Source organism: Emys orbicularis, chromosome 1, assembly GCF_028017835.1.
Source record: "Emys orbicularis isolate rEmyOrb1 chromosome 1, rEmyOrb1.hap1, whole genome shotgun sequence".
Classification (NCBI taxonomy): Eukaryota; Metazoa; Chordata; order Testudines; family Emydidae; genus Emys; species Emys orbicularis.
The window spans coordinates 118237422-118261009 of NC_088683.1; the positions used below are offsets into that span (position 1 = coordinate 118237422).

The 23588-nt window shown below is 44.3% G+C and overlaps 1 protein-coding gene across 2 annotated transcripts in view; it reads left to right on the forward strand.

The window, feature by feature from the left end:
- CACNA1C (calcium voltage-gated channel subunit alpha1 C) overlaps positions 1-23588 on the forward strand; it is a 607732-nt gene that overhangs the window by 328360 nt on the left and 255784 nt on the right. For both annotated transcript variants that reach the window (XM_065403340.1, XM_065403334.1), the window contains exons 3-4: positions 11824-11963; positions 20458-20597. In XM_065403340.1, coding sequence (XP_065259412.1) covers positions 11824-11963; positions 20458-20597 — 280 coding nt within the window. The remainder of the gene's footprint in view (positions 1-11823; positions 11964-20457; positions 20598-23588) is intronic.

The following is a 23588-nucleotide window of genomic DNA, read 5'->3' on the forward strand; positions in this document are numbered from 1 at the left end:
TTCGTCAGGCTTTGCTGGCTTGAAGCTATCTAATTTAAGTAATTCTTAACTTGTTCTTTTTGTTCTGTGTTAGCCTTCCCTTCCCCCCCCTTCACCCCATTTACACTAACGTTCCCATCCCACTTACACAGATGTTCACTATTTTAGTTATCTGATCACTGCTAAACTTTTTGGTGAAAACTGAAACTAAAAAGGCATTTAACACTTCAGCCATTGCTGTATTCTCTGTTATTGTCTTTCCCTCCTCATTGAGTAATGGGCCTACCCTGTCCTTGGTCTTCATTTTGCTTCTAATGTATTTGTAAAATGTCCCTAGCTAGTTCAATCTCGTTTTGTGCCTTGGCCTTTCTAATTTTGTCCCTACATGCTTGTGTTGTTGGGGGTTTTTTAATCTTCATCCTTCACACTTTGACCTACTTTCCACTTTCTGTCTGACTCTTTTTTTGTTTCAGGTCATTGAAGATCTCCTAGTTAAACCAAGGTGATCATTTACCATACTTCCTATCTTTCCTACACATTGGGATAGTTTGCTCTTGTGCCCCGAATAACGTCTCTTTAAAAACTGATGTACTTATTTAGATTTATAAAATATGCAAGTAATGGTATGTCATGGGCACCCCTTCCAAAACTTCAATTCACAATCATCTATAAAACAAATTGAATTGCTTGAGTCTGTCTCTCCATTGCCCCAAACCTTGTGTACTTGTTACACCAATGCAAAGTGGGTGAAAAATGTTACCAGCTCAGAATGATAATGACTTACACTTTGGTTCAAAGGTGGGATTTTTATATTTACCTCAGTGAATTAGGAGCACAAATGCGGCTGAAAGTCAACCTACATTATTACACAAGATGCAAAGGAATGAAGAATTGGGCCCTTTATGCGCCTTGTAAATTGCCCTTGCATTTACAATCAGATTCTGCCACAAAATGTAATCCCTAGTGAACCCAAAAATAACTCCTCCCAACCCTTAGGCTGCTTCTTCAGAAAGCACCCTAGAGAAAAGGCTTGGGATCAGACTGGGCCAGGGCTCTATGAAACTCACAAGGGCTTTAGTGGGAGCTCTGAGCGCAGAGCACTTATAGGACTGGCTGCAATGACTGATACCTTGCTTTCTTTCTATAGCCAGGGGAGGTACACATGTGGACCAAGGGCAGGATATTAATCATTTTAAATAACTAAAAGTTGGCTCTCACAAGCACTTGATGTATGAAATCGCCATGTTGAAAGCAAAGGGAATTCTACATGTAGAACACATCTGTTTGTTCATCCATCTACTCTGATGTACCTAAACTAATCTGTGATTCTAAGCATTTTTTAAGTCCCCACTGATTATAGTATTTCCATGGAATGGTCAATTGCAGGATCAGGCCCTAATTCTTTAGAGTGAGAATGTCAAAAGCTCTCAGTGTTGAGCTTTCTGTTCCCAGTGAAACCTGTGGTAAAACACCCATTTCAGTGGGGGTAGAGTTAGGCCAATGCTGAGCACTTTTGAAAACCTTTGCCAAACAATTCTGACCTCTCCTGCTTAATGCCCCGATTACTCAAGATTTGTTGCATGCTGTCCATCCACTGCTTTCTCTTTGTATATTTTGCCCCTGTCAGGTTATGCAGGATAAAATTAGCTAGTGTTCTAGCACTGGGTTTCTGAGACCTTGATTGGGGAACAGGTATGAGAAGGTACAGTGTGCTGTTTCAGAACCAGAAAAAAAAGTGAATGGAGTAATTCTCAACAGCCAAGCATTTTACGAGCCCTGTCTCTGCTAAATAAAGAGAAAAGGTTCACCATTTTCTGCAGTGATAATGCTGCATGAGAAAAAAAGCCTATTTGTTTTTTTGATAGTTTTATTCTCTCGCATACTTGTCTGCTACACTCATGTATACTTAACTGAAAATGTCTCTTTAGCAACATAGTATGTTTTGGAAGTAATCCAACATTAACAAACCTGTCTTAACATATGTTTTATTGAGTTGATCTTGTAAGTGCACACATCTGGTTCTGTTGCATCAAAGGTCAGAGTTATTCACTGCAGCTTTAGGCCAGCATATTCACATAGAGCGGATATTCATATCTCAGATCTGATGATAATCTGTAATCCAGAAACACAGATCCTTTCACTCAGTTTCCTTGTCCTCCTTTTCCAATGTTAAATTTATATTCCCTTCCTTCCGGTCAGCAAAAGGCTGCTTCTCTTAGTGCACAGAGCCTATGGTATCCGCCTTGCATCTTTCTGAACCTGTGTATAAATTAGTGCCATAAAAGCAGTGGCCCTTCAAACATTACTGTCTGCCCTACATAATAAAGCATTTGCAGCATGCAAGGTATTTCCTATTGTACATTTAAGGAAGTGCAAGGAAATAATGCAGATACTGACAAAAACTGATCTCTAAGGTTAAGCTGGCAGGTTTTTAAAGGCCATCCCTGGGCTGGACCTCCTGTTTATAACTTAGAACCCTTGTATGAGAAATAGTTTTTGAAATGCCATAGTTGAGGACTAGAGTAGTGGAGAGAGAGGGAAAAGTTGAGAGAGCCTTGTGTAAGCAGGATCTGAACAAGATCTCCCCTGACATCTAGTGATGAGCTGGGGGAAGACTACAAAAGCAGACCCTGTTTGCGTAGACATGCCCACTTTGCCTAGGTGCACAGCATGGTGGAGCTGCTTTGCCAAAATGATGAATGTTGGCTGGTTTTGGGTTACAAATCACTCTAGTATTCAAATGCAGTGGTAATGAAATGTTGTTATCCTTATTGTACGAGTAACTATGCTTAGCATGCGCTGATTGAAGGGGTCATCCAACCTAAATAAAACCTTGCTTGCTAAGCAGAGGGTAGGAATGCCAAATCCTAGTGAAGATGAGTGGGTGTCCCTGTCCCTATCCCTATCTGGTGGTGTGGGCTCTTCCCAAAGAGTCCTAGACACTATTTGAACAGCTCCTCTTCAGTGTTTAACTAAGAGCTAATTAGACTCAATAGAGAGTCCTTGTTTCTGGTTGGTGATTCCTAGAGCTGATGTAGTTTCTGAGCAGGTCTAGGAGCTAAGGCTTAGACTTGTGTGGGGACAGTGAAAGACAACACAAAGACTGCACTGGCTGTGAGATTCCCCACTACTTGCTGAAATCACTAGGAGCTGAGTTAAGTGGCAGAACCTCAGAACATGATGTTGTAGGAGCAGCAAGCAGAGGTGGCTGATGGCAGCAGAGAGTGGTAGCAGATAAACAGTGGCAGCAGCAGAGGGATTACTTGATGCCCTCAGGGGTGGGAGGTGAATCTTGTGAACACATCCCTGAATTCTGGGTCTTTGCTACCCAAAGATAGCCAGCTCTGTGTGGGTTGCAGCAGAGGGAGAGGGGAGTGATGTGTTAAAGGGACATTGTCGCACTTTCCCACTGCAAGGTGGGAAACTGAGGCAAAGGACACTGCCCAATGCACTGTGAGGTCGGGTTGCTTATGATCACATGCTTTTGAATGTGGTTGTGGTGGTGTCAAAAATTAATGCTTGGTTCCCTCTCCCTTTTTAATAAAAGTTCTTTTTTGTTATACACAGATTCAGTGCTTGCAAGACAGGGAGTATTGCCTCTAGGGATGATGGTAGGGTTTTCCCAGATTACTGGGTTGGGACTTGAGCCAGTTCTGTTTTGTATTTTTAAGAGTAACCCCTAGGTGCTGCTGACTCCACCTGGCAGAAGGGTTACACTTGTAATGTTTAAATTTCTTAGATTGTTAACTGTTTGTTTGGGACAGGGACAGTACAGCACCTAGCACAGTGAGGACCTGGTCCTGATTGAAGCCTTTAGTAACTACTGCAATAGAAATATTAAAAACTAATAATGCTGTGTGGCATGTGTGAGATGGGAAGGAGGATGTTGGAAGAAAGAGATGGGAAAGTAGCACAGTTCTGGTCAGCTCCTCAGAGGTAGTGCTGGGTTGGTAACTTAACTCCCAGTGGAAAAAAGCCCCAGAACGCTATGCCTGTTCACTCAGAGTTGCTTGCATGAACTTGATGTTTTCAAACTCCCACCATTGCCCCAGGACATCAGTAGGAATTATAGACAACACAGAGACATCTTCAGCAATGAAAAATGGGATTAGAGGTTTCTGGTGTTAATGTAATAATTCCAAAATCCTTTGGAAACAGATGTTAGTGTTAACAATAGGTTAAAGCTTATGTCTTTATTAAGAGTAAGCAAATGTGTGATCTATTTCTCTGTAATGTAAACTCTGGTGAAACGAAGCTTTGATTAAAATGTCAGCTACTCTAGCTGATGCTTGTGTCCAGTGTCTGTAATAACCAGCACTGAAACCAGCCACAGAACATTTGTACGTGCTCTGGAGATTTATTCCAACTAGCTCAAGTCAACGTTTCTCTCTATATTCCCTTCCCCACTCGCTCCAGACATTTTGCCTGGCCTTTTCTCTGTTGCGCCACAGCCTTGCCACTAGCCAAGCAAAAGCCTTCTGCTCTGCAATTCCCTCCATCTGCAACATGCATCCTGCATTCCAGCCTCATAGACACTGAATAAATTTCTCAATGACAGCTGAAAACATATGGTATCTTTTGTCTTTTTTCTTTACCGTATTGTATTCCAACTTCGCTCTGAATCTGCCATTGTGTTTTGTCTTATCACTCTGGACTGGATTAACTCTGAAGGTGACAAGAGGATCCAGTTTGCACCCTCTTTCAGCCCAGAGGGTCATTGAGCTGGAAAGGGCATTCAACCCCAGGGCAGCAACAGTATCCTGGAACTCTACTGGGAGAGGACATATTTAAACTCAGGTTGGAGCTGCGTAAGATCCCTGCCAACAGAGACTGCCCAGGAGAGGAAATGAATCACTTTCTGTGGGCTGGCATCTTTTAGGGTGGTGCCAACTGGTCCTGGGCTTCCCAAAAGAGTGGAAATGCAGGGTATCTTGCACTTCTACATCCTCTGGGTCCTGGAACCCCAGGGTTAATCTGGCACTAAATTATACTATTGAGCTCTGTTAGAGCAAAGATAAGCGTCACTTTGGATGCTCACCCAGTAATGGCACTTAAAGCTGAAAATTATCTAAGGTTCATCCATCCAATTATGGCAAAGCACTTTATCACCATGAGTTGATTAAGCCCAGTGCTTAATTTGTGCTGGGGCTTGCTGCATCAGTTATGAAGTAAAAAAATTCCTTGAGCCCCGACACCTCTTTCATTACAAATTAAGCTCCATGATTGTCAAGTACAGTAGGTATTCTCCCCTTCCCTAAACTCATGAAGCAGGTCAGCATCAGAGCCAGGACTGGACCCCCCTCCCATCCTGAATCCTAGGCATGTCTTCTAACCAATAAACCACACTGCCTTTTTAGTGGAGAGCTGCTGAGGTTTATGGTTTAGAAAAGAAGTGAACATAAATCAATGATTTTAAAAAAAAAATCCTCAGTTCCAAACAGAACTAAAAAGTGGCCTCTTGAAATAGTCTCAAAGTAGCTGCACATTTAAAACTAGGCAATATTTTTTCCTTTGGTTTTGGTTCCTAAAATCATTAGTTTAAATGGAGAGGGTAATAAAGTCTCTGTTCTGCTCAGCAGTGTTTGGTATCTTATGTTCATTGCAGAGGATTTTACAGTGTTTTGTTTTTTATGGATCTTTCAGCTTTAACTAGAACATTGTAAAGAAGTGTGTGTGTGTGCGCGTGCACAAACAGACATATACAATATCTTGGCAGATTATTACTCAGCAACAGGGTTCAGCAAACAGCCATATTACAATAACAGAACATGAGTCTATAATTCCATAGGCATCTTTAGGAGGCAAAAGGATCTGAGGGCCTTAAGCCCGACCAAATGGAATTTGTTAATTCTTTAAATTTTGGCTCTGGAGCTGAGTTGTGTAAAAAAAAAAAAAAAAAAAAATTCTGAATTCAGAGGGCATTGGGATGGGCTCCACGTTGCCACACGTCACCATGGCACTCTGCTTCAAGTTTGACTTCTACTAATGAAAGGGCAATTTAGTCTCTGTGTACATTGAAACTTTGCCCTCTCAACTAAGACTGCCAATCAGCATGTTAGCTGGTATCAGTTTTGGGGCTGGTTTGTGTGAGATGGGCACCAGTCCACTAAAAACTGTTCTGAGTACACCGCCACCTCAATCCACAGATCCACCTATTAGTTGGCCCAAGCACAAGGAATAACACCACCAAAATAGCTGGGCTCCATTTGCACATGGAGCCCCTCAGAAAGCAATCTGAGGACTGTGGTCTCAAACCCTAATGGTGATCCATGGGGGTGGAACAAAAGGGCGGATCTATCTACGCAGGGCTTGCTTATGGCTATGGAAACCCTTTCAGTGAGGCATAGAGAGAGGCCCTTAATGGAATGGGATGGAGTAAGAGAAGTCTCTCCCTTTCCGTTTTAAAGACGTTTGTTCATCCCTAGCAAGGCCAGTTCAGTCCCAATTGCAGCACTGCCATGCCTAATTCCCATCACATTGTTCCCCAGCTGAGCCCATTTTTGTGTTCCTCTTGTATTCCCACAGACTTTTTCTTAGCTAGGGCATTGTCTCCTCACCGCGGAGTTAACACAGGCTAGCTGCCTGCTGAGCAGGATGTAGCCTGGCCTCATGCCATGCTGATAAAGGCATGTGGCAGCACAAAGGCGCGTGGTAATCAAAAGGCGCTGCATAAAGACTTCCCATCACACATTGATTTTTATTAGAGGTCCTCTGACAGCTCCGCTTACACTTACTTTACAAATGTGCGCATGGAACTTAATCGTCAATGTTTGTTTTTCTACTGTTTGCACAGCCAGTAGCCACTCAGCTCCAGGGAATTGGGGGAAGGGCAGGGACATTAAATAAGACTATTTCAGGAATCAGCAAGCCTTTTACCATTTCAGAGCTCTTATCTGTTGCCAAGCCAGTGGCCAGGCAGTTGGCTATTTACTCTTGCATGCTAATTTCTTTGAGTAACAATAAGTAATGTGAGGTTGGAGGTAGAGTGGTCACCTTATAAAAAGTCAACATTTGTAAACAGTTACCAGTATTGGTATTGTAACTGTAAACTGAAATGTCTTGGATATCTCTGTGTGTGAAGGTTAATGGTGACCACTGTAATTTACAATTGCATCGGGTAACTTAGGCCAGGTCTACACCCAGCCACTAGTTCGGCGGCTGGGAATCGAAGTTCTGGGTTCGATTTATCGCGTCTGGTCTGGATGCGATAAATCGATCCCGGAAGCGCTCGCTGTCGACTGCGGTACTCCAGCTCGGCGAGAGGAGTACCGCGGAGTCGACGGGGAGCCTGCCTGCCGCATGTGGACCGCGTCTGAACCGCGGTAAGTTCGAACTAAGGTATGTCGACTTCAGCTACGTTATTCACGTAGCTGAAGTTGCGTACCTTAGTTCGAATTTGGGGGGTAGTGTAGACCAGGCCTTAGGCTTTGTCTACACTGCACTTTCGTTGGTAAAACTTTTGTCGTTCAGGGGTGCAAAAAAAACACCCCCTCGAACAACAAAAGTTTTACCAATGAAAAGGACAGAGCTCTCCCGCTGACAAAGCTACTGCCTCTTGTTGGGGGTGTATTTATTCCACCAACAAAGACCGGCTACACTGTGCACCTTTTAGTGGCACAGCTGTAGCAGCACAGCTGTGTCGCTAAAAGGTGTGTAGTGTAGACATAGGCCTGGTCCACACTAACCCCCCACTTCGGACTAAGGTACGCAAATTCAGCTACGTTAATAACGTAGCTGAATTCGAAGTACCTTAGTCCGAACTTACCACGGGTCCAGACGCGGCAGGCAGGCTCCCCCGTCGATGCCGCGTACTCCTCTCGCCGAGCTGGAGTACCGGCGTCGACGGCGAGCACTTCCGGGATCGATTTATCGCGTCTAGACAAGACACGATAAATCGGTTCCAGAAGATCGATTGCCTGCCGCCGAACCAGGAAATAAGTGTAGACGTACCCTTTGGCTAAGTAACATTTACCTAATATATGTGTAATTTCGCTAGTTATCCCCTGCATTAAGTGCAGGGCATACTGCAATGCTAAGATAGCATTATCTAATGGAAAACGACAGCCTTTTTAAGCACAAAGGCTTGTATGCTACTGTAAAACAGATTTCTGAGGCATGTACAATAGTGTGTTAATGTAAATGTGCAGATGAACTGGATAATGTGGGTCTTGGTCATCCACTAGAGCATCAGGTGCTTTGCTAGCCACTGTGTTACTGTTAACAATCTAGAGTTGAACGTTAATCTTAGAGGTTTAGGAGTGTGTCTGGGTCAGATGTTGTAATGACTTATTTTAATGCTGTGATCCACCAAAGAGAAGCAGTGATGCATGCATTCAGCAGAGTAGCGGGCAGGGAGAATTGGCCAATTATATTCCGAAACAGAGATGCAAAATCAGGCAGTGACTCACTGAATTATTTCACTGGTCAGACTGCAGGATCTACTTGAGCCAAAAGTTTAGTTTATTTGTGTTTTTCTAGAGCAGTGGTTCTCGCAACAAATTTTTTAGTGGCCTCAGAGTGTGGCCACTAACTCTTGCTGGTGGCCGCACTGACACTTTTTCCTAAAATTATTTATTTTTCCTAAAGTTAATAAACTAATATGCACATATATACGTCCAAATCATTGTAATTTATTTATGTAAGGTTTTGGGTTTTTTTTGCAGACTCAGTAATAAAAATCATGCACAGTTATCTCTACTGGACCTAACAGAATAGAAACACAAATAAGGTGCTTTGCACGTTCTTGTCTTTTTTTTTTATTGTTTCTTTTGCTTTTTTAGTAAAAGTTGTCTGTATAACAATTTTGAAGTAAATTTAAAAATGCTTTGACATAATAGAAGTCCAAATAATAATGAAAAACATATCTGGGTGGCCTGGGTCTGGGGAGGGGACGCACGGCTGTGGCTGGCCCGGGGCTCCTCCGGGCAGGTGGTGGGGCTCAGGGCTTCAGCCGGCCAGGAGCTCCTCCAGGCAGGTCGGGGGGGGGGGCAAGTCTTGGGGCTTCTCCAGGTGGGGGGGGCTTGTGGCTCCCAGCGCAGGGGGTCTCGGGGCTTCAGCTGCCGGGGGGAGTGCGGGCAGAAGGGGTGGAGTCGGGGGCTAGCCTCCCCAAAGGGGGGCTCCACCTGCCGCCCATGTGCCCGCTGCTCGCTTCCTCACTCCCCCACCCACCGCTCGCTTCCTCACTCCCCTGCCACAGACACCTCCCTGCCCTCTGCGAGAACTCCCACTTGCTAGTGGCTCACCACTCACCTCCTCACTCCGCCGCTCGCAGCCAGACCCCCCTACCCGCCTCGTCACCCAGCTGCTGGCTTGCCACTCACCTCCTTACTCCTCCGCCAGGGCCCACAGCCCCCCGCCACTCGCCTCGCCGCTTGCCTCCTCATCACCCCCAGCTCTCCGCTCGCCTCCTCACTCCCCCGCTCGCAGCCAGACCCTCACACGCCCACCTCACCCTGCTGCTGGCTAGCCGCTCGCCTCCTTACCCCTCCACCAGGGCCCCCCTGCCACTCGCCTCTTGCCTCCTCACTCCCCCACGCACCTCGCCGCTCGCTTCCTCACCCCCACACCTGCTGCTCACCTCACCGCTTGCCTCTTCACACACACCTCCTCACTCCCCCGCTCGCAGCCACACACACACCCCGCCTGCCTCCTCACCCTGCTGCTGGCCGCTCGCCTCCTCACTCCCCCGCCAGGCCCCCCCGCCCAATGCTCACCTCGCCGCTCGCCTTCTCACCCCCTCCTCGCCTCCTCACCTTGCTCCTTAAGTGTTGTGTGCCCCACCTGTGTCTCCAGAGAGATGGCACATGCAGGAGCAACAGGGACGAAGGGGAGGGGCTGATGCTTCCCCCCGCCCCCCAGGAAACTGACATGGCCGCAGGGAAACCCCCTGGTGGCCGCATTTGAGAAAGGGTGTTCTAGAGACAGCCTGAATTTTCAAATGTGACTCTCTTTAACAAAATATGTAGTTTAACCTATTCAAGGGCCTGGTCACCTTCTGGCATCCACTGCAGCCATGCAGCTTTGCCTTCTCTCAAGGGTAACTTTTGATAGGCAAGTAAAAAATAATTTGATATTTTTATTAGCGTAATGGTGGATTGAAGGAGTCGTTTTTGTACCTGGGCTAGTAAATTTTCTAGAGAATTTTGCAAGGCTGAACATTGCATCTCAGACTTTCATCTCAACCAAGCAGCTCATGGGATTGTTAGGGGCCTACTTTGCAATGTGTCCCAGCTGTAATCATTTAAATGAATGAGATTTCCAAATGATTGTGAGGATGAGGCTTGTACATTCTTCTTTGAAGCACATGCAACAACATCTTTCCTTACCAAAGAGAGAGGCTTCAGTTAAAATTAATCCAACATAAGACTCTCTCCAATGAGGGAGACTTGGTAGATATAATCTTGGTAGCTCTGAGGACTACAACTATCGTTTCCCTTTGAGTCCAGGGGCATGTCGACACAGCATCTGAGAACGAGCCTCCCAGCCTGGGCCCACAGACCTGTGTTGGCAGGGCTCACACTAGCACGCTAAAAGTAGCTATGTAGATACTGTAGCTTAGGCTCTGAAATCTAGGATGAGGGATGGGGCTTCAGAATCTGAGCTCCAGCCTCAGCAGCAACATCAAGGCACTGTCACACAGCTGTCTTTAGTAGGCTAGCATGAGCCTTGCTAGCATGTCTGTGGACCCAGGCTCACTCCCAGATTCAGTGTAGATACCTACATGACTGCTCTGATCCTGGGACAGCTGAGTGCTAATTATCTTCTAAGGCTGCTCTCAGGGCCTTTGCAGTGACTGGCTAGGAAGTGAGTGAGGAGGACTGGGCTCATTGTCACTTTAGCAGTGCTACGGCTCTGCCTCCATCCTGGGAATAGGAAATCCGAAGTTAAGAGAGAGGTTAAACCCATATTCGGACTCCTAAAACCTCCCTGCTGAATCAGACTGTATTGTCACTGCAGATGACTTCCTTTGCGTGTACCAAACTCTGGATTGCATTTCACAAGTTGCACATGTGAATATTCTGATGAAATCACTAAAATGATGGTGACTATGCACTGAGTGCTAATGAATCCATATGAACTGTAAATCATTTATCACGTTCCTACATCCGTTTTTTCCCCCAACAATGCAGGAAGCAATCTCACAAGACAAGTGAAAAGAATGACAGTTTTTCTTGGGGTGATGTGTGTGTCTCAGCAGGGCCACTCTTCTTCCCTCTTCTTTCCACAAAGCCTCAAATCCAGCCACCTTCCCCCTCCAAGAGGGTTGGACACAGCTCACTCTGGAGCCTGTCAATGCCTCTCAATACATCCTCCCGAGAACAAGATACACCGCTACATCGATATAACGTGACCCGATATAACATGAATTCGGATATAATGCGGTAAAGCAGCGCTGCGGGCGGGGCTGTGCACACCGGTGAATCAAAGCAAGTTCAATATAACGCGGTTTCACCTATAACGTGGTAAGATTTTTTGGCTCCCGAGGACACCGTTATATCGAGGTAGAGGTGTTCTAGAGAGTGATGCCTCCCGACACTGGCGCTGAGCATTCTGTCTCTGCAGAGTTTACAGTTCCTGACAAGTCAAGGAACATGAAACTCGCATCCTAACCTTGACTGCACTGCTGCTAGCCCATCAAGCTAGCCACAGAAATAACAATTCGGAGAGGAAAAGCTCATTGGCAAGTAATGGGGTTTAACACTGGATATTCCCAAGTGGCTCTGGTGGGCCAGTGACTAGAAGGCTGCATAGATAAAATGTAAAAAAGGTAAACAGATTCTTACCCATTGTTTTTCAGCACTGAGCTAATTGTTGTCTTTCTTTTTTCTTTTGTCTTCTCTCCAGGAACGAGTGGAATATCTCTTTCTCATAATTTTTACAGTGGAAGCATTTTTAAAAGTAATAGCATATGGACTTCTCTTTCACCCCAACGCTTACCTCCGCAATGGCTGGAATTTACTAGATTTTATAATTGTGGTAGTAGGGTGAGTACTATTGTCTTTGAGTACACTGTACACATGGGAACACAAAGAGTTCATGTTGGGGTATCAGGAATTCCAACTGGGTACATTACAGAGGAGGAGTGCATAGGCTTCTTATGGATGCTTGTTTGACTGACTGTACTGCATATTCTGGCTCTCTCATCTCCACCACCCATCCCCCCAACTCACCCCACCTGCAGGCTCCCTTCCTTTACCAAACATACAGAGAATGTACTGAATTCAGTGTCAAATCCTCCGCTGGTACAACTGGTGTTGCTCTGTTGACTTCAGTGGAATAGCGCTGATTTATACCAGCTGAGGAGCTGGCCCACAATGTTTAATCTTGGCATGGGTTTTCTGGTATTGTGTACGTCCAGCTCCTTAGACCCCATTCCTGGGACTTTACCCATTTCTAAGGCATGGAAAGTAAACCACTTTTTAACACTTGTGGAGGAAAAAACAGAAAGCAACACAAGATTATTGGGCAATGTACAGCTGGGTCTCAGACTCCTGAGTGTAATCCTGACAGAAGACAATCAAATAAATTAACTCTTGACAGCTCCATGAATGTGGGGAGAATAGTTCATGGGATGTAATTGTAACTTGTTACCTGTAACAATGAGTGAACCCCAGGGCTCAGGTCCAACAAATATTTCAGAAAATAAAATGTTAAAAGATGTTCCACATTGGTCCATTATTGGGCCTGACCACTGTGAGGGTCAGGCAGAAAGCAACATTATCAGGAATGAGGAGCATATTTTGATTAAAATGGCCCTACCAATTATTTAAAAAGCCCAAAACAAAAGAAATACAGAGAATGTGTTGTATGACCCACATTTTCTCTAACAGAATGTTTTTCAAAGTTTTCCATATGGTATCAGCGTATCTCTGAGACATGGGAGCCTCTAAAAAGAGTGTGTGAGCTAGGAATTGAGCTTCATCATTCCCTTATAGCCTCCTAAAACATGACCTCTGAGAAGCCAGAGGAATTGTGAAGCCCTAGAGAAAAGCAGCCAGGAAGCAAGCTATCCCTTTTTGGATACCTCACAGTGAGTTGTGCAATGCTGCTGAAGCTGAGATGAGTTATCATCTTTAGGAAAGGGGACAGCATGGACACTGTTCAACTTCTATATACTTTTTCTGAGTGGCCATGCTTCTGCTTCCTGACCCTCTTCTCAGAGAAGATTCTGGGCCTGCACATGCAGTTAAATTCCTAATTTCCCTAGGGATTAGAAGTACAAGAGTGGAGCAATTTCTGCGACACTTGTAGGCAAATCTCCAGTAGGTATCCCTATCTCACTACGGAGAGCAGAAAAATCATGGGATGAGGTGAAGGGTTTAATGTAGGGGAAATGATACATTAAATTGGGTTGAGTTAGTTGACTTAGAAACTTGGAAAGCAACATGACAAGCTGTTTGAATGGTAGTTAGATGAAGGAAGTGTAACGTGGGATGAACTAACCCTTAAGGCAATGAGGCTGGGTCTTCTTCTCCTGAATGCCTCTTCCCTTCCTATCTCCAGCCTCATCTCCAGAGTGAGTTCCATGCCCCACCAGCATCCAGGCCCTCCCCTGTCCTTCCCTTTCCAATAGAAATCCTCGCCTCCATTCCCACACTGAGTACCAAAAAAGGGCAGTTTTAGCAGCCAAAGCAGCTTATGCTTGCTGCCCAAATCCATTGATCATCTGGCCACTTGTTTACTTGTATGGAGGAACCGAAAGCTATAAAACTCCTAACCACTCACCTTTGCTGCTGCTGCTGCGCTACTTGATCCCTGTTGCTTCCAGAATGATAGTTGGAAGTGGGGGGAGGAGTTCCCATCAAGGAGGTGGGACAAGTTGGAACCTATTCTTAGTCCCAAAACAGCCCTACCTCCTGCCTAGACTCTTCGCCCTGCTATTTTGGTGCTCTCACCTCCGCACCCCCAAAGGAGTAAAAAAATACCACAGGAAATTAGTCACATCCACCCAGGGATTAACTGGTTTCCCAAGATAAATCTGATTCTGCAACCTATACTCATGTAGCATTCAGTCACCTGACTAGGGACTGCTGCTCAATATGAATAAGGGCCTTATGAATCTGATTATTTTCATTTTATGTGGGTCTTTATAGAGACTTTTTAAAAGAGGACAAATATTTTACCCCCTTTCTATTGTCATGTAAAAGAACAGGGTTCCAGAAATGTTAGATCAGCATTATATGTAGTTTAACTTGAGTTTTCCTATTAGGCCTGTTAATCAGCAAGATGATATTCAGGCTGAAATTAATTCCCTTGCCAGTGACAAAAGCAGCAGCTCTTCACTGTGCTATTCTGTCTGCTCTCATGTTCAGCAACACTTACTCTGTAGCTGGAGGAAACAATCTGACAGCAACTGCAACAGGGGAAAGATTACACATATATAAACATGACCAAGACCCCTAGGTCCCAGTTAAAGAGTAACAATTGCGAGCAGCAGATTCCACTTTAAGGCTGGATGGGTTTCTCTGATATTTATCTATTTAGACTGGCTCATACAGGACTATGTCATAGTGTGGTGTGCTGCTTCCTCTCCCAGCAGACCCTACTTATCAGCAAATTCTGAGAGGCAATGCTGTTTGCCCCTGTTCTCCCCTGCTTGCTCCCTACTGTTTGTTTGAAAATTGCAGTGTAAACCCAGGCTGCAGTTACACCATATTTAAACTTGAATTGATTTTGTTGGAGGGGCAGGAAGTTTTCCAAATTTCTCCATTTTCTTTTTTATTCTGCTTCCTGCAAAGACCCTTTATTGACCTACCATTTTCTTCCATCTGAGGGGAACCAGCCAGGGCTTCCTCTGGTGTCCATCAGTGTTGCTGGAAATGGTTCCAGTGGCAGCCTGAAACAAGAGGAAGCATTCACCTGACAGTGGCTGTACATGCTGCCTACTGTGTTCCCAACTCAGCCCAGGCTTCCTTAACATTGAGCACAGGCTCATTAATGAGATTTCAGAAGAGAATGAGACACTAACTAAAAAAATGTAATGCTAATTCTAGCCACACTCTGTAGGGCTTCTAGATTGATGGATATGATGCTCAGAAACCCAGTTTAGAGCTAGCGAACCTAAATGTATTATCCTAAACTCTTGACTAATACCAGTTTGCTAAAACTAAAGACCTGGGTAATTTAGAAGGATGCAGCTCAAGGATGCTCCTGTGACTTTGTGGGCTGGAACTGTTTCTTGCTTTGTATTTGGAGGCCTCTGGGTGTTACTGTTCTCCAAGGAATAAAGAAAAACTTGCCTTCCTGTGATAACTGTTCTCTTGGGGCTGACCGATATGGACATAGTTGTAGTATTGTAACATAGGCCAGAGAAGGTCATAGAGGTTCATGGGATGGCAAAAGAGGATGGTGCTTTCCTGGTAATATTCAGAAAGTGTAACCTAAACCAGTGGTTCTCAAACTTATTTGATTGCCCCCCCCCCCTTCTTTGTGTCTGTAGTTGTTTATGTCTTCCCCCCCCCCCCCCCCCAAGCATATAAACCACCACCCAGCTCTGAAGGCAGAGCGAAGAGCTGGGTGCCCCGCTCTGAAGGCAGCGCCATGCCAGCAGCAGCACAGAAGTAAGGGAGACAATGTAAAAAGTGATATTTGTCAAAATCACTTTTCACAGCAGATTTAGCACCCCACTGCCACCCTTATTTCTGCGTTGCTGCTGCATCCCGGGGCTGACAGATGGGAATTAAGGGATGGAGCGGAGGGGGGGGCGGGAGGAGAGCCTGAGTCCGGGCTGCCTCTGGTGAGGAATAGAAGGAGGGTGCAGGAGGAGAGCCCGAGCCCAGGTGGCGGGGCTCCGGCTGTCAGCCCCAGAGTGGTAGGGCTCTGGCTGTCCCCTTTTCCCTGCCTCCCAGATGTGCACAGCTCTTCTGCATGAGCTCCAAACACCCAGGACTGACAGCCAGAGCTCTTCCTTCCTCCCCCTGGCAAAAAAAGCCAACAGCTCGCACCTCCCTAGACACACTCCCATGCCTCCATAGTTTGAGAACCACTGACCTAAAGCATTAAATTTTAAAGACTTTTTCATCACAGCTGTCATCTTGCACTCATTCTGCCATTGGAATCTTCTTCTTTAAATGTTGATGGTTCTCACCATAGAAAAAAGAGTAGGGCTGGATGGGAAATGGAAAAATCCTATATACAAAGAATAATTCAGGTGCTGCTGTGGCAAAAGGGAACATAACCAAGGACAATGTCTAGATCCTCTGTCTATCTTAACTCCCATTTTTTCCCACCACACCAGTGCATGCAGCTGGAAGGTCTAATAAGGAGAAACTATTCTGATATTGTTCATTATTTTCAGGTAGACAAGGAGATAGGGAATGAGCATTCTAGAAAGCAGCCTACATTAATTCTTTATAGTACCCATTATCTGCTACGCTTTATAGTACCAATTATCTCCCTGTCTTCAAAAGTTGGATCATCTGCTGCCCGAAGAAATCTGTGACTTCACTTTGAATGTGTAGTTCTAGGATGGTCAGATGAATCCATGTCAGGAAAGGAGAAGAGCATTAAAAGCAAGGACTATATCTAGACTTAAGAGAATGCCTTCTGAAGAAGGGATGCACTTTAGACTTATAGGCTTGTAACAACTTATCTGTCTTGCAATATGGTTGATCTGCTTTCTGAGCAGCTAAGTCCTTTAAAGATTGATCTAGCTTATCCTCAAATAGCCTATGACCTTTCTGTGGCAGAGCCATTAAATACTGCTTTGAAGAAAAATCTCTTTGCATAGGTATCAATCATAAAGCTCTGTTTAAGAACATTGCTAGTTAAGAACAAAGATCACACACTCAAGCTGTCTAATGAAGCATATCCCACAACTGCTAATCATTAGTTAAATTGTTTCCTAGTTCTTTTGATTTTATTTTTCTCCTTTTGGAAAATAAAGGGTGTTCTGATACGACTGTTGTCCTTGGAATTCATCATGACTTAGAAGGAAATTTCCTTCCCTGACAAAAATGACTTGAAAGTGTTGTGTTACAAGAATATTCTTCTTTCCAGACAGCATGTAATGCATTTCCTAAGAGCAGTATTTTCTGAGGACCCTCAGTTTCGACCAAGAGAAAGATATCTTAATTTAGAGAACAACCTTACTTAGATTGTGAACTGAAGGTATTTGCAAGGGGTCTGAAATTCTGAACAGATTCAAAAACTTGGGTGTAGAAATGAGCCTTTCCTTAGGTCTGTGGGGAATTTTCTAAAGGGCAGCCTCAAGCACTTCCACCTTTACAAACCCTTCCTGGAGTTAAAAAATAGCCATATTTAAAGGTGAACTGTAAAGCCAAAAACAAAAAATCTTTTGGCCTTTACTTTTTCTTTATGCTGTATAAAGACTCTCTCTCAAAGGTGTTTCTCTGCTCGTTATTTGCATTGGAAATATCAGATCCTCAGTTCCCTCTGTTTGCAAGAGCCCCTTGACAAGATCTTCTCTTAGACTATAAGAATCAGCATCCCATCCACAAAGACAGGGGAATAAAGAGCTGCAGTACAGGTAGCAGCCTTGTCGTGCCACTATTGAGGTCCTCCAAAGATCTGGCTAAGGGCCTTGGCAAAGAGAATACCTTATGTGTCAGACCTAAAAAAGGAAGCAGGAAAAATATTGGGGGAAAAAAAGAAAATAATAAGGGTGTCTTCATACATCATTAAGAAGAAGCAGAAATCAACAATTTAGTCTTTTATTTGCTTTGTAGTTAATCTTTAAGAAATGAACCAAAACTGGATGCAGTGACCCCTAGGCTGAGATTCAGAAATCATTTATCAATGCTCAAGAACACTACACAACAGTTTAAAATAGGAGGTGGATAATATTGCATCCTGTTGGAAATGGAACGGGAAGTTAGGTTGCAGAATGTGCTTATCTGAGATGAAATAGGGTTGATTCTCATACTCTTTGGAGAGGTGCTAGGGGATCTTCAATAACTGCAAGGGGGTAGAACCTTGCTTTTACATCTCATTGAAAATGCCTCCATCAGCACAGTGCTCTCTCGCATCATGCTGTGGCATTGTTTCAGCTGGTTCACCTACTGAAAGGGAATGTCAGGAACTACTGAATCAACCACCCCACGTCCTGCAGTATCTACTGTAGGTTTTTTCAAGAGGTTTTCTTGGTCCTGTTCATTAATTTGCAACATCCTCCCCTCTACTCTCCTGCCTCCTCTCACACTCACTACATGGTTGTTAATTTTTCAGCAATACTTTAAATTATGACTTTGAATTGAGTCAACTAGCTCCCCCGTCATAGCTGCCAAGTTCTGTGTAGCTCCAGCTGGGACATTTGCAACTAAGGTGTATATAACCAGCAACTTCAGTTTAAGAAAATTAGTGCTGGTGAAAGGTACAGTACTGGCCTGAGTGCTGTAATGAATGTACTCTTCTTTTTATCTACGGGGCAAGCTTCCCACACATATGGCCCTGCCAGCGTACCTCAACCCTGAACTGCGGGGATTTTCTCTAGAGGCAACAGGGCTATTTTATTCTCCCTGGCCCATGCAGTTTTCGGCCTCTCTGTTGAATCTGCCAGTTTAGTTCAAAGCATGATGATGAGTTTGTGGCATCGTAGCTGGAACTGGCACCCACCAAACTTACCTGAGATAGCAGCACCATTGGATGGGAACAACTTCTTTAATCTCTACTGAGTTGAACTGGATTCAGAGTGGTGCCCTCAAGGTGAAAGGCTTTGTGGCTCCTTAGTAATGCCCTCAGAAATTCACTCTCCTAATAAATACTAATGTTGCACTTCGAGAATGAAGTTTACTTTGTTGAAAGATAAGTGTATTAAATCAAGTTCTGACCTTTCACAGGCTGGGTCTTCCACTTTCTGCACACATAAACAACATCTCACACACACTGCTCTGCTTTCTTCAAACACACTCTATAATTAAGTGCCCCACCCTGTTTTTAAAGGGACAGCTCCTATTAACCCAAGTAAACCACTAAAAATATCATAATAACACAAGTATGAGAATCCAAATTCGCCTCTAAATAAAATGTTTTGTAATATGACATGACATCATGTCAACAGTTGCATTTTTTCAGAGTCTTCACACTAACTTATACCTACACTTTTACCCCCCTTAAGCCACCATTAGGGTTTGAACCCAAGATTTTCAGATCACAGACTTCTTCCACTTCATCTACACTTGTAACTGGTAGGGAAATATGCTGTTATCTTCTATTTTGACCAGCCCATAGAGTGAGCCATGATGCATACTTTGCCACGTGGTACACAACTATTGTTGAAATAGCCCTGGAATATTTGATTTTAGGATTCATGGCTTCTATTCCTAGCTCTGGAAATAGAATGTGAATAGAAACAGCATTGCCAAATGTAATGAATGCTGCTGTTTGGTCCTCACAAAAGTTTGAAACTGGAATCTCTGGATCTAAAAGCCTATCTTTATCTGCCTCATAAACTTCTGCATGTGATCTAACCTTAGGGGGGTCAAAGGGCCACACTTTGTTAACATGGATTACACACGCACATAATATGACATGGTTCTTCTCAAAGGCAATAAATGAGACCTGAGTTCTATTGCCAGTTTCACCGGAAGTGACCTTGTGGAACCTGAGTTAGATGTAAAATAGATCGGGGGACTGAACTCCCTATGAATGGGGGACCAGATGGATAGGAGAGGGAGCAAGGGAAGTTACTGAGACTTGAGGGGGCAGCTGGCTCCAGGCTAGGAAGGTATGTCCCAGTAGTTCCCATTGCCGTTTCTGGGGTTGGTGCCTGGTGCCGTGTATTCCCCTCACCTCCTTGGCAGCTAGCAACCTGTGTGCCATTGCCTCCCACCCAGGTGCTGATGCCCTGTCCAATCTCCCACCTCACACTAATGGCTGGTGCACACTCTCCTGCCCTTCCCCGGGGCTGGCTGTCTCTGCTGGGACCTGTAGTGGCTGGAAGGTGGGACCTGGCTGGGCTGGGGAGTCTTACCTGCTCCTCATCAGTCAGCCTGATCTTGTGGCCTTGGCAGCTGCTACAGCCTCTCCTCCAGATCCTGCTCTCATATCTTCCTCCATGTGAATGCAGCAGAGTCCACTCCCGATATTGGTGGGTAGGCAGAAACATAGACCTCCACATACTATTTCCATTGCAGAGATGCTAGCTCCCTCCCCCGCCCCCAGTTCCATTGGCCCTGAAATGGTTGAATAATTGCCCTTCTACAGTAGAGTGTCAGTTAATAAAGGTTGCAAATGGCACAGAAATATTAATAGCAGTCAGAGGAACGTCTGAAATTAGAACTTACCGGTATGTCTCCTGCCTTACATCTCAGTTCCCATTCTTCTAGACTACAGGATATTGTATAGGGGAAAAGTCTCTTTCTCCCCCACTACATATGACTATCAAGTCAGATATGTGATACATCTGGTGGGTTTATGCAATATGAGGTAGTTTCAATTATATTATGATGTTAGTTAATTTTCTGTTTAGCCTGAGCCTTGCTGTCTGCCTACAGCTTGTTTCCTCTTTCCTTTTTGCAGGCTTTTTAGTGCAATTTTAGAACAAGCAACCAAAGCAGATGGGGTGAATTCAATAGGAGGGAAAGGTGCCGGATTTGATGTTAAAGCACTGCGGGCTTTCCGAGTGTTACGCCCCTTACGGCTGGTATCTGGAGTTCCTAGTAAGTAACAATCATTTTCCCTTTTGTTTTTGTTTTTTGGGGGCGGCGGGGGGGGGGGGGCAGGGGTGTGTGTGGAGGTGGGATGGACGTGGGCTAAACACAGGGGCAGGAATTCTTTTTCTGTGGAAAGATGTAATGTGATGCAGATGTTTTGGGGACTGGGAAGAAAGATACTGTTTTACGTTAATGTGGCTACATGGTCAATATGACATTAAATTAAAAGATGGAAGAGTCAAACCTGAGAGGGTAGGTGGGCAGGAGGGGGGTATGTGTATGAGAGAGATTTATTACACAGTTACATAAAGTCTGCAGTGTATGATCAAACAACCTCTATAAATAGTGGAAATTGCAGATCAATTTCAAACAAAAGTAAATGAAGTTGTAATCTCTATAATGAATCTAATATAAATCAAATGAATCAAACAACTGGGATTCTGGCTTTGACATCACTGTATTAGTCTTGCAAATGGATGACCTAATGGAATGGTGAATAAACACTCTTGTTCATGGGGAGACTGTTCAATAAAAACTCCATTCTTCCTACCTGTCCACCACCTGCCGCTCTGATCAAGAGTGTTCAGAGTAATTGAGAACAAACTGTCCATAGGACAATAAATAATCATGATTTCAGTTAGAGTCATATTAATTTAAATAATTTTGACGACTCTGAGGAAGCCTCCAGGCAGTTTCTGATCATCCAGTTTCTACTGACATACCGGCAGGGAAGTTTTGACTGACCAAAAGCTGACTTGTCCCATTGTGGAAATGGGATTTGAGCATTGTTTTATGGCAGGGCTATACCTTTTGAATCAAGAGTTCTGTTTGAGAATGAACCAGTGATTGGTCTTTTGGGTAGGGGGTTAGGGTGAAGGACCCCATCCATTTCCATAGGGGTGATTGATCTAGTTGGCAGAAATGGGAGGGGGGATAATGTAAGGAATAGACTTTTGGGGTTGAGTCATTTGCACTAGAATGGTTGTGGAGAGGGGGCTTTCTGTACTTTTATTTGGGGAAACTTCTAGGTTGAGGGCTTATTTCAGTATTGCCAACCTCAGTCATTCAAAAATCATGAGTTGGGCCCTTCAAATATTACTAGATTGTCTTAAAAATAATAATGAAATTAAAAAAATAAAACTTGGGTTCTTTTCACTTGACTTGGTTTCTGAGCCCTTAGGTTACAGTTGGGTCATATTTTCAGCCTTTTCTCCTCAACTATGAGGGCTAGAAACTTACTTTTCAAATGAAAGTTGAGATTCTTGGCTTTAGGAGCTAGGGCTTTAAGAAAAACAATAAATATTGCAAGAGTTGGCAACACTGCGGAAGGTCCTTGCTCATGCACCCAGATGTGACTGCTGTGGTGGCCATTGTAGGGTGGGAAGGATGGTTGAATAGCTTTCTGTACACTGAGGAGATGAAGGACCAAAGAGGGAGCCTGCTGCAGGAGAAGGGAGAGATGGTATCTGCCCCCGGGACTGCAGGGGCAGGCCCATCTTTTGTTAATAAAGTTGTATGCAGTGTTGTTGTAGCCATGTTGGTCCCAGGATATTAGAGAGACAAGGTGGATGGATCTTTTATTGGACCAATTTAGCTTTTGAGCTCCACAGAGTTCTTCTTAATAAAGTTGGCAATCTAGTAGTCCTGCTAGCTCCTCCACAGCTTTTGAATACCCAGATAGAAGCAGTAGCCAAGAGTGCTTTCTTTAATATATGCTCAGTGAAGAAGGTTCTGACCTCTCCTCTCAGATGTGCACCTCACAACAGTTATCAGTGCCTTAGCCACCTCTGGGTAGGATTACTGCAATGTTTTTTTATATCCAGCTATCCTTGAAGACCTCTCGGAAACTTTAGTTAATACAAAATGTGACTGCTCACTTAGCTTACAACCCTAAACAAGCAGATCAAGAGGGAGATTGGTAAATCGGCTGGCTGGTTGGCAGAGGTGGCGGGGGGCTGACAGAGGATGGGAGCAGTAGGAATGGGAATTGTTGTTTTGACTTGGGAGAGATTGTGTGAGGTCCTTCATCTTGTAAGATTTCCAGTTGTAGTCCATGCTTGGTGTCCAGTCTTGTCAATCTCTGGAGACTCCGGTTTGAACTAGTATGTATGAATCTCTCCAGGCAGTGGTACTTTTTTCTGGAGGTGTTACAGCCTGAGTGAATTTGCCTAATTGTCCCCTGTCACTGTTCAGGGCAACTGCACCTGTATTTCCCCTCTGTGGTTCAGCAAGGGCACCCACTCTTGGTTTTCAGCTTCACAGCTATTGCCTCTCATAGGTGGAGACGTCTCTCTCTCCCTTCTGACCGGGTATTCAAGTTTATCTTAATTCCATAAGGTTTGTTCAGGATGTGACAGGTTGATCATATCTGGTCATATCTCCCACTGTTCTTAATTCTTGGAGGAGTTGTGGTCACCCTCCCCCATGGAATTCATACAGTCCCTGGCCCATGATGATACATAAACTTAATACAGTAAGATCTCCCAAAAATATTGCAGGAAATTGTCACATCTGTCACACCTTCCTATTCACATAAATCTATCCCCTATTTGTGGCCCATCCAATGTAGAATCATAGAAATGTAGGGCTGGAAGAGACATTGTGAGGTCATGTAGTCCAACTCTGTGCTGAGGCAGGATCAGGTAAATTTAGATAATTCCTGACAAGTGTTTGTCCAATCTGCCCTTAAAAATCAACAATGACAGGGATTCCGCAACTCCCATGGCAATCTATTCCAGTACTTAACTATCATTATAGTTAGAAAAATTTTCCTAATATCTAGCTTAAATCTCCCATGCTGTAGATTAAGCTGCTTAATTCTTTTCCAACCTTCAGTGGACATGGAGAACAATTGATTGCTATCAGGTCCCCACTCAGTCTTCTCAGTCTTCTTTTCTCAAGACTAAACACGCCTAGTTTTTTTTAACCTTTCCTCATAGGTCAAGTTTTCTAATCCTTTTATAATTTTTGTAGCTCTCCTCTGGACTCTATCCAATT